This window comes from Phacochoerus africanus, chromosome 7, assembly GCF_016906955.1.
Source record: "Phacochoerus africanus isolate WHEZ1 chromosome 7, ROS_Pafr_v1, whole genome shotgun sequence".
NCBI classification, from domain to species: Eukaryota; Metazoa; Chordata; class Mammalia; order Artiodactyla; family Suidae; genus Phacochoerus; species Phacochoerus africanus.
The window spans coordinates 32874682-32887846 of record NC_062550.1 but is presented as its reverse complement, the minus strand read 5'-3'; the positions used below and the strand labels follow the sequence as shown (position 1 = coordinate 32887846).

Here is a 13165-nt window from a genome sequence, read left to right as displayed (position 1 = left end):
ACACTTGGCAGCCTACGCCACAGCCACAGCAACACAGGATCCGAGCCTCATCTGCAGCCTACACCACAGCTTACAGTAACACCCCATCCCCGACTCACTGAGCAAGGCCAGGGATCGAACCCACATTCTCATGAAACTAGTCAGATTCATTTCCAGCAACTCCCATATTATTCATTTAGCTTAGTTACTTCAGCTGGCATAATTTTAGGTACCTACTCTTTACATATTTTTATAAGATTAAGGTAACTTAATTCACTTTTCCCACTGTTGTGTATTAGGTGACTCACTTTATATACTTTAAGGCATCAAATGTGTATAGTCTTAAGCTGCCTTCATGTAAGTCAATACAGAAATGGTCGCATGATGATTTGTTTTCTTTGTGTGAGGCATAGCAACTTTTAGGTCATGTAAAATTGTCAACATCTTAATTGCTGTCCTAAGATGGTGTGCTTTTTATTGTAAGTATTTTCTTAAAAGCCAAATGATTTGTTCTAGCAACATGTTTGCAAATGGCTGCAACAGAGATTATGTGCCAAGTTTTGGTTGAAAGTTAATAGGACCCTGTACCTTCCGTTCACTAGAGAACAGGTATATACAAGTCCTTACCTGTCAGGTACTGTAGGAAATAACAAACTTTTGTATACGTCAGGCCAATGTCTCCTTGGACTTCCTGGACTACAAGTCCAACTCTGAGCCCTTCTTCATGATGATCTCCACTCCAGCACCTCATTCGCCTTGGACAGCTGCACCCCAGTACCAGAACACCTTCCAGAACGTCTTTGCACCAAGAAACAAGAACTTCAACATCCATGGAACGGTAGCTTCCCCTAACCCTTGCATTAAGCCAAGCTCAATGTGATCAACTATATAATGTGCTTCTCAGGGAGCCTTTGAGCCATATGGTTGGTCTTCCTTCTGAATCTTTTAAAGGTAATGGCACCTGTTTCCAGTGCACTAGGTAGTATATGCTTGCGGCAGAAGTCCAGATAGGGTTCCTGCCACAATCAGTGACTAACTAGAGAGTCCGAAGGGACTATTGAAGAGATAGCATCTTTCCTGACTACAGGCTCTTCTGTTGAACTCTGTACCAGCTTTCTTCCTGCCCAGCAGTGGCTGAGACACATTCCTTGGGGCTGAGCTGGGCTGCAGCAGTCTCCTCCCTGTGGCCCTCCCAGGCCTGAGGCCTAGGAACAAGAAGGGTGACGTAGTGCATTGTGACACTGAATGGAGAAATGAGCCAGAGTGGGGAGTATAATTAAAGACCACCATGTAAATATTGTTGGCTTCATATGCCACTCACTTAGCCTTCCTTGGCACTGGAAATTGGCAGTTTGCTGGTTCAAAGGCAGAAGGCCTCCATTGCTTCATGCCTATTACCGAGAAATTTTAGTTGCCTGTGAGGTGGTAAAAATACTGAGTATTGGAGTTAGACTCAGTATTACCACTTTCTAACTCAGTATTTCCATCTTCTCCCTAAATGACCTGACCAAGAGTGAGATGTTTAATTTCTGTTTTTCTCTCAACTGGGGAATCCTGACCTCTCATGCAACTGCTCTTTAGATTAAAGTACGTAGAGACGTCTGGCATGTTGTCTGGACATTGAAGGCTTGTGCCTATGACATGTGGTGTTAAAGTGGAGTGAACCGAGTTTTAAACCAGAGGGCCGGCCATTCTCAAACTGTCTCTCAGAAGAAGTTCGTGGAAGGTCCCATGACCAAGGAAGTCTAGACACTTTGGGTTAAATAAGTCAGTGTGCTGCAGGATTTCCCAGAGTGACTCATGCTGTATGTAACATGAATTTCCAACAGCAGGGTATGTGCTACAGCATTTCTTAAGCATATTAACTAATGAACACTTTGAGGATCACAGTTTGGGAAATGGCAAATTAGGGTTTTATGAATAAGGAGGAGAGAATGGTGTTTGGCAATTTTGTGTGTGTGTGGAGGTGGGGGGGTCTCTTTTAGGGCCACACCTATAACATGTGGAGGTTCCCAGGCTAGAGGTCGAATCAGAGCTACAGCTGCCGGCCTACGCCACAGTCACAGAAACGTGGGATCCAAGCGGTGTCTGTGACCTGCACCACAGCTCACAGCAACACCAGATCCTTAACCCACTGAGCAAGGCCAGGGATTGAACCCGCATCCTCATGGATGCTAGTCAGGTTCTTAACCACTCAGGCACAATGGGAACATGTAACTGGCTTTGTTTGTTTTTTTGTATTTTGTTTTTTGTCTTTCTGGGCCACACTTGGAGGTTCCCAGGCTAGGGGTTGAAACAGAGCTGTAGCCGCTGGCCTACGCCACAGCCACAGCAATGCAGGATCCAAGCTGCATCTGCGACCTACACCACAGCTCATGGCAACACCAAATCCTTAACCCACTGAGCAAGCGAGGCCAGGGATTAAACCCGCGTCCTCATGGATACTTGTCGGGTTCATTAACCACTGAGCCACAATGGGAACTCCGTGACTTTTTTATTTAAGTGAGACGAACCCTCCAGATTTGGACTTGAGGATAGAGGAAATTGCTAAGAAGAGCAGTTCCCACTGTGGTGCAGTAGAATCAGTAGCAATTCTGCAGCACCAGGACGCAAATTTGATTCCCACCTGGCACAGTGGGCTAAGGGTCCTGTGTTGCTGCAGCTGTGGTATAGATTGCAACTGTGGCTCAGATCTAATCCTGGGCCCTGGAACTCCCTGTGTTGCAGAGCATCCCAGAAAGAAAAAATAAATAAATTTTGCTGTGATGAGATTTTTCCCAAAAGTCCAAGGATAGTTGATATCTTAGATAGGAACATAGAAGGCAATAGAATGATAACTTACTAGGCAAAACTTAGAAGATGCTAAAGTTAATATTTACCCTTTTGTAGTTTGGGTGGTAGACCCAAAGCATAGACTCCAGCTTATAAATTTCATCTCTTTTTAGTCAGTAGTCTCCAGTATCTTTCACTAAATCATGTATTAATTCTGCTAACAAAGGACCCCAACCCTTCTACCTTTAGGGAAGTGATGGGAAGAAGCTAAAGAATGAGTAATAATCTGCAGAAAGGGTTTTTTTTTTTTTTTTTTTTTAATGAACACAGGAGAGGGAAGTGGGGTGGGAGGTGGAGGGAAAGTCTGAAGTTGCTTAAACAAGCACCCGTTAGTTCCTTTTTGCTGAAGTATTAAATGATCCTTTGGTTATCTACTCTAGTGGTTTGTGGGGATTTGGTGTTAACTTTTTTTTTTTTTCTTCTAAATTTTAGAACAAGCACTGGTTAATTAGGCAAGCCAAGACCCCAATGACTAATTCTTCGATACAATTTTTGGATAATGCATTTAGGAAAAGGTAAGAGCTGCTCCTTGCTCAGTCTAGGTGGTCTCCAAAGCAGTCTGTGAGCAGAGGGCCACACCACGCAGTTATCTCTGAGAAAAATCAGAGGGTAGCAAGTTTGTGGGAGAGACTTTGGTGTGAGGTCTTTACATTCAGCTAAGAGGTGGCTTTGGGCTCCAGTACAATTAAACAGTTCATTTTTATGACTTGTTAAAACGTTGCAAACTGGAGCCATGCAATTGGAAAATAAACAAATAGATCCTATACCTAAAGAAAAGATCACTTGGTAAAAGATCAGCCCCAATATTTGCCTAAGAAATAAAGGCTTAGGCTAGAGCAAAATACTTGCCCTTGATGTTTTGAGGTTTTAAGAAATTAAGTCAGTTTTTTAAAGTATGTTGCTTTTTCCTTAAGGTGTATTTAGTTTTACTTACTTATTTGTCTTTTTAGGACCCCACCTGCAGCATATGGAGGTTCCCAGGGTAGGGGTCTAATCAGAGCTGTAGCCACCAGCCTACACCACAGCCACAGCAACGCCAGATCTGAGCTGCGTCTGCAGCCTACACCACAGCTCAGGGCAATGCTGGATCCTTAACCCACTGAGCAAGGCCAGGGATCGAACCTGCAACCTTATGGTTGCTAGTTGGATTTGTTAACCACTGAGCCACGACGGGAACTCCGGTTTGGGGGTTTTTTGGACTTTGCTTTTTGTGGTTTTGGCAACTGCCTCAGCCATTGTCTCTGAAGTCCCATTGCTGCCCTCTGTTCACATCCAGGTGGCAGACTCTACTCTCAGTTGATGACCTTGTGGAGAAGCTGGTCAAGCGATTGGAGTTCAATGGGGAGCTCAACAACACCTACATCTTTTATACCTCAGACAACGGCTATCACACAGGTAAAGGGGCAGGGCTGGGTGTTCTCGTGACCTTGGGGAGGGGCCTTTCCTGTCTCACCCAAGCAGTAGCACTGGCAGAGAGCGCCTGTCCTTTTACAGTGGTGGACCAGCCCGAGGGAGAGTCTTGCCCGGACCTCTTTGGTTAGAGGGCCAATTCATTCCCCTCTGGCGAAACCAGGTTTCGTTATTTGCTATCTCACAGGCCTAGTTACATGGTTTTCTAGGAGACTGAGCAGAGAGTGAGCCTGATGGGTTGGAGACAGGCTTTAGGACAGAGGTAAGAGATTAAACTAGATATAAAGAACAAGTGGACCTTAGAGAAGAGAGGTAATAAGACATTTTACACAGAAAGATGGAGAGAGGATTGTCTTGGGGAAGAACTTTCTCTGCAGTTAGTTTATTTGATATATGGGTGTGGGTTTTTTTGTTTGTTTGTTTTTTGATCTTTTCACAACTGCAGTGTGAGTCGGGCCCATATCCTTGACTTTCATCCTTTCCACTTGGACCTTGTCTAGTTAAAAATCAAGGTTTTCTTCTTTCCCCACCTTTGTGAATTTCAAACACTTGAAGGTAATGAATCTGAGGCTTGCCTGCACAGGCAAGATCGATTAGGCATTTAACATGTTATTGTGAATATTTGTAAACACTCAAAGTAGGGTTTAGTAAAATAACCCGCATTGTCCAGCTTTAGTTTTCAGCTGTTCAGGGCCAGTCTTTTGAATTCGTACTACCTTCTTCAAGTTTATTTTTTAGCTAGAAGTTTTGGGAGAAACACCTGACACTGATTTCACACGTCAACACCTGATGGTGCCTCTGCCTAGTTATTACATGTCAGAGTCTAGATAAAGTCCACATGTTACCTTGAGTTTTTATGTGTCCTAAGACTGTCCTTTGCCACTGATTTATTGGAAAAACCAGTCTTTTGTCCTTTAGAATATCTCACATTTTAGATTTGGCTAACTGTTTATATGATGCCATAACTCGTTTCTTTGTACTCAGCATTTCTTAATAGATCAGTAGTTGGATCTGGAGTCCTAATAGAAATTCATGTTTTCAGCAAGAATGCTGTCTCGTTGATGCTGGTGCACACTTGTTTCTTCACATTATGATGCCCAGGGTGTCTGGTTGCCTCCCTTTAGTAAAGGATGCTGTTACTGATTGAAGGCCCACATGAGAACACCTGAGCCCATTCTGTGAATCTTTTGTGACTAAAGCTTCTAGTGATGATGTGTTGCTTAAATCTATTCCTTAGAAACTGCAAAATTTCACTTCATCACTTTGTCCTTCTTTTTGCATGTGTTAGCTGGAATTCCTTGGAGAATTCTCCTCACCAACTGTTTATATCTTTTTTTTTTCTTTTTTCTTTCTTTTGGCCACGCCTGTGGCAGGAAGTTTCCAGGGATTGAACTCCAACCCAGCTGCAGCAGTGTCAAGGCCAAATCCTTAACCTGCTGAGCCACCTGGGAACAACACCCTGTTTGGTTATCTTGAAATGCAGTTTATTCAGGAAAACCTATGCCAATGGTTTTGTGCCTTTACCTAGCAGCTTTTAGAGCAACTTCAATTGTGATGAGGTCAAGTGTCATGCATAAGTTCTGTATTTGTGCTGAAACACTTTCCAGTCATTGCTTTTGCTGAATCCGCTTATCTTAGACCAGGGAGTCCCTCTGGGCATTTATTTAAAGATCATGAGTTCATTGTTTCCTGCCCTGTAGTAAAAAGAGACCAAGGCAAATTTAAGCTTTCCATTAAAATACCATAATTAGGAGAACAAGATTAATTTCTTTTTTTTTTCTACTTATTGAATGAATGCATGCATGAATGACTCTTCTGTCCCGGCTTTGTCTTTGACCACTTGTTTTTTTTACTTGCAGGCCAGTTTTCTTTGCCTATAGACAAAAGGCAGCTGTATGAGTTCGATATCAAAGTTCCACTGTTGGTTCGAGGACCTGGGATCAAACCCAATCAGACAACCAAGGTAGGTGCCTGACAAGGTGACACGTTTACAGGTAGCACTTGCCTGAGGAAAGAAAGCTGTTCTTCCAGAGAGGAGGCTGATTGGATTTCTTCCTATGAGGATGAAGGCTGGCTTAAGATGTTGCAAGTGTATTTATAAACCTTGTAGTGATTCTTCTTTTTAAATTAATTAAATTTTATTGAAGTACAGTTGTACCATATTGTATGAGTTACAGGTGTACATTATAGTGATATGTAATTTTTAAAGGTTGTACTCCATTTATAGTTGTTTTATTATTTTGGGGGGGCTTTTTTATTACTCAAATGATCACATCTATAGTTGTATATTGATCATCACAGTCCAATTTCACAGGATTTCCATCCCACAACCCAAACACATTCCCCACCCCCCAAACTGTCTCCTCTGGAGACCATAAGTTTTTCAGTGTCTGCAAGTCAGCATCTGTTCTGCAAAGAAGTTCAGTCTGTCCTTTTTATAGTTGTTCTAAAATATTGGCTGTGTTGAAGTTCCCTGGTGGCCTAGCAGGTTAAGGATCCAGACTGTCACTGCTGTGACATGGGTTCGATCCCTGGCCCTGGAATTTCCACATCATGGCCAAAAATAAATAAATTATTTATTTATTTATTTATTTTTGTCTTTTGTCTTTTGAGAGCCACACCCATGGCATATGGAGGTTCCCAGGCTAGGGGTCTAATCAGAGCTGTAGCCGCTGGCCTACACCACAGCCACAGCAACACCAGATCCTTAACCCACCGAGCGAGGCCAAGGATCAAACCCGCAACCTCATGGTTCCTAGTCGGATTCGTTTCCACTGCGCCATGATGGGAACTTCACAAAAAAATTTTTTTAATTGGCTATATTCCCTGTATATATGTATGTATGTTGTATAGTACATCCTTGTGTGTTCTCAAAATCCATGTGTTTTGACACTGCTATTCTGACAACTGTCATTCAAGAATTAAGAAGTCCCCAGCTTCCATCTAACAAAGTGTCAGAGGTGGTGAATGATGCATCCTGGGCTGACAGCACAGTTGTCTCGGTGCCAGTTCTGCATGAATGCCACAGGGCGGTGAGGTAGGCATAGTGAGCCGAGCTGGCAACAATCTGATGGCCAAAACAAGGCACGTTGGACCAGTGGATTTAGCTTTGTGTTGGCTGCTGGGAAGAATAGGAGCAGTTGGTATGGGAGAATGCCAAGCATCGGCTGTTGAGGTTTTCTCCTCTGGAAATTAATCTTACCTCAGATTTTTGGTAGAAGTTCTTCAAAAGAGTTTTAAGAAAGGAAAAGCTTAGTAAGAAAACAGAAATGGTTGGAGTTCACATCATGGTGCAGTGATTGATGAATCTGACTAGGAACCATGAGGTTGCAGGTTCGATACCTGCCCTTGCTCAGTGGGTTAAGGATCCAGCGTTGCCGTGAGTTGTGGTGTCGGTTGCAGACGCGGCTCGGATCCCGAGTTGCTGTGGCTCTGGCGTAGGCTGGCAGCTGCAGCTCCGATTCGACCCCTAGCCTGGGAACCTCCATATGCTGCGGGAGTGGCCCTAGAAAAAGGCAAAAAGACGAAAAGAAAAGAAAACAGAAATGGCATAGCATGGTCTAGGGGAAATACAACTGAACTGGGAGTCAAGAAAAACCACTTACTCTCTTTAAGGCTTTGAATAGAATAGGGCTTGATTTCCCCATGTGAAGTTGAGAGGATGGTAAGAGCAAATTCTCAAGTGTTGCTAGGTGACACCCTGGCTTCCTCCTTGTTAGGAAAGCTGGGGGTGAGGGGCGGTGCAGGTGAAGCAGCCTGAGATGTATAGAATTCTGTTTTCAGTGATTTTTCACTAGATGGATTTGGGGTGCTCTATGGTGTGCTTTGCATTTTTTTGGAAAGCCCTACATCAGTTCTATAATAACATCAGGGCTTAAATGTTTGTCTGAAAGCCTGGTGTGTCCTCCTAGGAGCCCTTACTCTTTTGGATAACTCTGCAGTATTTTCATTTTTCCAGAGCTAAAAGATAAGTAGGTTCAAGGCATGATATCCCTTGATCTCAAGTCCCACTGTTCTTAAGGGCCTTTTTTTTTTTTTTTTTTGGTCTTTTCAGGGCCGCACCCATGGTTTGTGGAAGTTCCAGACTAGGGGTCAAACTGGAGCTGTATCTGCTGACCAATGCCATAGCCACAGCAACGCAAGATCCAAGCCGAGTCTGTGCTCTACACCACAGCTCACAGTAATGCCAGATCCTTGACCCACTGAGTGGGTCCAGGGATTGAACCCAAATCCTCATGGATACTAGTCAGGTTCATTATGGCTGAGCCACAACGGGAGCTCCCAGGGCCTTTTGTTTGATCGAAATGTTTATTTACTTACATCCTAAGAATATTCCCAAACTGTGAGGCCGTTATACATAAAATAATTTATTTGGCCTTGTCAGAGCCTTTTCTGTTCCAGTCCCTAAATAGACCTTTAAGTTTATACTTAGCGATAAAAGCAGTACCATCTTGCTAATGTTTCTAGAAGTCATCATGTGCAGAGACCAGCTCAGCAGGTGAGGGCTGAAGAACAGGTGCTGTGAAACTTAAGGTAAAAGTTAACATAAAACAAGACACAGAGACATTTATCTTAATTAAAGGTGGGAACCAGGGGACTCAAGGTCTCAGGGACCAAGAGCGCCGCCTTAAGAAACCACACTGCTTTTATTGTGCTCTTTGGGATTGCGTCAAGTGAGAAGGGGCTGTAGGTGCAGGATATAGTTTTTATTTTATTTTGTTTTGTTTTATTTTTTGTTTATTTTATTTTATTTTTGTCTTTTTGCCTTTCCTAGGGCTGCTCCCGCAGCATATGGAGGTTCCCAGGCTAGGGGTCTAATCGGAGCTGCAGCTGCCGGCCTACGCCAGAGCCACGTCTGCAACCTACAACACAGCTCACAGGCAACGCCAGATCCTTAACCCACTGAACAAGGCCAGGGATTGAACCCTCAACCTCATGGTTCCTGGTCTGCTTCGTTAACCACTAAGCCACGACAGAACTCCTTTTTTTATTATTTTAAAAGTCACATAGCTGGTAGATGGTTAAGCTTTTGCTCTGATCTTTAGGCATTTAACAATCATTAGCATTTGAGGAAGCTTGGCGTTAACTGTCTATGCATAGTATCTAGAGAATCAAGGTTGTCCTTCCGCAAAAGGCATGCCTATGTGGGGCAACCCAGCGTGCCTAGGTTTGCACCTTGGTTCTCCTTGCTAATGCATATTGTGCTAACGACCCCTCATAAACCCCTTGGGGCCATGAGGTTCCTCTTTCTCTTATCCTTAAGAGGACGTATCATGCTGTGCAAACAGGTGTGCCAGTCTGCGCAGGTCTGGTGTGCCTAGACCAATGCATTATGTCCTCATTCAGCTGACCACATGAATAACTTATTCCTTTAGGTCTTTGTTCTTAAGCTTAAGTCTTTTACCAGCACTGCGACTGTTTTTCAAGCAGGAATATGGGGTAAAGTAAAGTAGGACAAGATGGAGTTTTCAGCAGAGAGGCTAAGAAAATATTGTAGAAACGTGACTCACGACAATCATGGTGATGGGCCCATAGGTCTATTCTCATTCTTGCCATATAAAAATGAGAGAGAGGTATAATTCTCTCGAATTCTTCACTCATATTTGGTATCTGCTAGAAGTCTCCCACTTCCTGACATTATATGTTAATTTTGTTAGACAAAATCCTATTAGGAAAAGCATCCATCATTTTGAGGGAAGATGTGATTATTGTAGATACTTGGGAAGAAAGCGTTCTAGAGTGGTGTGTAAGGTAACTTGGGCGGAATCTCAGAATTTCAGTGACTCCTAATTTGTCTTAGATTTTTTTTTTTCTTTCTTTTTAGGGCCGAATCTGCGGCATATGGAAGTAATGCTGTAATAACGCCAGATCCTTTAACTCAGTGAGCAAGGCCAGGGATTGAAACCAAATCCTCATGGATACTAGTTAAATTCATTTCTGCTGCATCACAAGGGGAACTCTTGTCCTGGACTTAACAGACCTTTCTCCCAATAGAGCATACTGTCCCTAGAGGGCGCTCCCAACCGCAGCTGACAGCTCTTGAGGCAATTCCTGCTGAGACCAGCAATGGCCATTTTATATCTGTCTCTGTGGGTTTGTTATTTTGGTGCCTTGGACATATTAGTAATACCTGTGGGGTTGGCTTCACTTCTTTCATGTTCTGGACAGGACTGGAGATCTGTCAGCCCCATGTTGGGATCTCGTTGCCTTTATCTGATGCTGCAGGTCGTGTCTCTGCTTGTCTCTCCTTTCCTGCCATGATCTCTTCCATATTCACACTCACTCCTGTGGACCATATTCCAAGCTGCTCATTCAGCTGGGGGACTTGGACCTAGGAAGGATCTCTAGCATCAGGTCTTATGTAATCCCTAGAGACGTAGTTTTTGTGTTTTTTGTCCTCAGTACCATATGGATTGCCTTTCCAGTGAGTTGCCTGCCACTGAAGGGCAATTTCCGACAGCTGGGGAGTGACACTAATTGTTTTAGAGCCAGGATATGTATATGGCTCTGCCCTCCAAATGCTGTCCTATCCAGGAAATCTGGCTGTTGGTGAACAATGCTTTGAGGATGGTTTCTTGCTTTTCATGTCTGTACTTTCGATTTTGTTTTCAAATTAAAAGGAGCAGGATTAGTAGTTCTTTTTTTTTAAATAATAATCCTGATTGAGCTTTTCCTGAGATGATCTGAATTTGCACAACAATTTTGAAGACCTGATTCTTTCCAGTAAATGATAGCTTTTCCAGTTACAAGCTGCTGACTTGGTTTCATTCACTTCCCTTTCATTTTCTCATCTGTAAAATGGGGGAAATACTGCCTCCTAGGATTGTGGGGATGATTAAATGAGGCTAAGCCTTAAGCACTGGCCCAGACTCGGTGCTCAGTGAACACTAGTTTCCCCTTGTTTCTCTGGTGGGTTGTCTCCATCACTTCAAGGAGTTTTCTAGCCTGTGACCATGTGACTTCTAGATTTATGCCCTCCACTACAAAAGTTCATGTGGTTGTTGAGCCAAAACATATATAGGATAGTCCAAATTGAGATGTTGTAATTGTAAAATACTGCTTTTTTTTTTTTTTTGCTTTTTAGGGCAGTACCCGCAGCATATGGAGGTTCCCAGGCTAGGGATTGAATCGGAGCTACAGCTGCCAGCCTGCACCACAACTGCAGCAATGCAGCATCTGAGCCATGTCTGTGACTTACACCACAGCTCCCAACAACACTGGATCCTTAACCCACTGAGTGAGGCCAGGGATAGAACCTGAAATCTCATGGTTACTAGTTGGATTCCTTTCTGATGGGCCACTACCGGAACTCCATAAAGTACTAGATTCAAATGCTTGGTTCAGGAAAATTTTTAAAGTAAAATCTCATCAATTTTTTTGTATTGCTTGCATGTTGAAATAGTAATATTTAAGCATTTACAGTGAATTCACCTCTTTTTTTTTTTTTTCACTTTAAAGTGGTCACTAGACAATTTTAAATTACACGACTCCCCCCCCCCCTTTTTTTTTTTGCCATTTCTTGGGCCGCTCCCACGGCATATGGAGGTTCCCAGTTTAGGGGTCTAATCGGAGCTGTAGCCGCCAGTGTACGTCAGAGCCACAGCAACGCGGGATCTGAGCCACGTCTGCCACCTGCCCTGCGGCTCATGGCAACACCAGATCCTTAACCCACTGAGCAAGGCCAGAGATCGAACCCTCAGCCTCATGGTTCCTAGTCGGATTTGTTAACCACTGAGCCACGATGGGAACTCCACGACTCCCATTCTATCCCTACTGCACTATGCTGGTTTAGGCCCTGTAGAGGTATCATATACTGAAGGAAAATAGTCCAGTAAAACAGAGATAAGGCAACATATAAATGCAGGACAGTCTTTAATCTCTAGGAAATTTGTTTAAAAACATCCAAGTTCTGTGTTCTTTAAGAAGCTTACTGAGGCATTATTGCAAGTCTTTGAAAACATACTGCAAACATTTTGTGTTGTCACTTTGAGAAATTGTAAAAAGGCTAATATTCTCACGGGTGACAAACATTCAACCCTGGAGCCTTTTTAAAATGTCAAGAGTCAATTTGAAATCAAGTTTAGTGAACTAATAAGAACAGTCAAGTTGGAAAACACTTTGTATAACATAGCCCAAGATTTTTCTCAACATTCATAACATATTCAAGGCAGTCCTAAAGGAATTTGTCTTTTTTTTTTTTTTTTTTGTCCTTCTAGGGCTGTCGCCACGGCATAGGAAGGTTTGTAGGTTAGGGGTTGAATCAGAGCTGTAGCCACCAGCGTACACCACAGCCACGGCAATGTCAGATCTGAACCTTTTCTGCAACCTACACCATAGCTCACAGCAATGCCAGATTCTTAACCCACTGTGCGAGGCCAGGGATTGAACCTACATCCTCATGGATACTAGTGGGGTTCATTACCACTGAGCCACGACAGGAACTCCCTGGAAAAATATTTTGATCAATAACAGTATGGGTAGAATAAGCAGAACTTCCCAGGGGCATGTATTATAACTATATTTTGTATTTTAAATTATCACAGTTATATTTGAATATATTCAATAGTTAGGTATGGACTATACAAAAAATAGTAAGTGCTGTTTGTCTCATGGATGGGTTGAGTGGGAAGAGTAGCTCTGGTATAAATAGAAAAGGAAAATAGGACCAACTAATTTCTGGATCAGCTGATTGTTTCCGCCTCTTTGTTATAGATGCTTGTTGCCAACATCGACTTGGGTCCTACCATTTTGGATATCGCTGGCTATAACCTGAATAAGACGCAGATGGATGGAATGTCCTTCTTGCCCATTTTGGTGAGTATACAGTCTTCATTCAGGCCTGAGTAAAGACTCTGAAATAAATTCCAAGCTATATAAGTGTGGACTTAATTTTTTTTTTTTTTTTGGACTTTGTACCTTTACTAGGTCCGCTCCCACGGCATAT

At 43.0% G+C, this 13165-nt stretch overlaps 1 protein-coding gene across 1 annotated transcript in view; it reads left to right on the top strand.

Moving 5' to 3' along the window:
• The window catches only part of GNS (glucosamine (N-acetyl)-6-sulfatase), a 60816-nt gene that overhangs the window by 32234 nt on the left and 15417 nt on the right, over window positions 1-13165 (top strand). The window contains exons 6-10 of the mRNA XM_047787126.1: window positions 650-817; window positions 3244-3326; window positions 4088-4206; window positions 6081-6184; window positions 12934-13035. Of these exons, the coding sequence (XP_047643082.1) occupies window positions 650-817; window positions 3244-3326; window positions 4088-4206; window positions 6081-6184; window positions 12934-13035 (576 nt within the window). The remainder of the gene's footprint in view (window positions 1-649; window positions 818-3243; window positions 3327-4087; window positions 4207-6080; window positions 6185-12933; window positions 13036-13165) is intronic.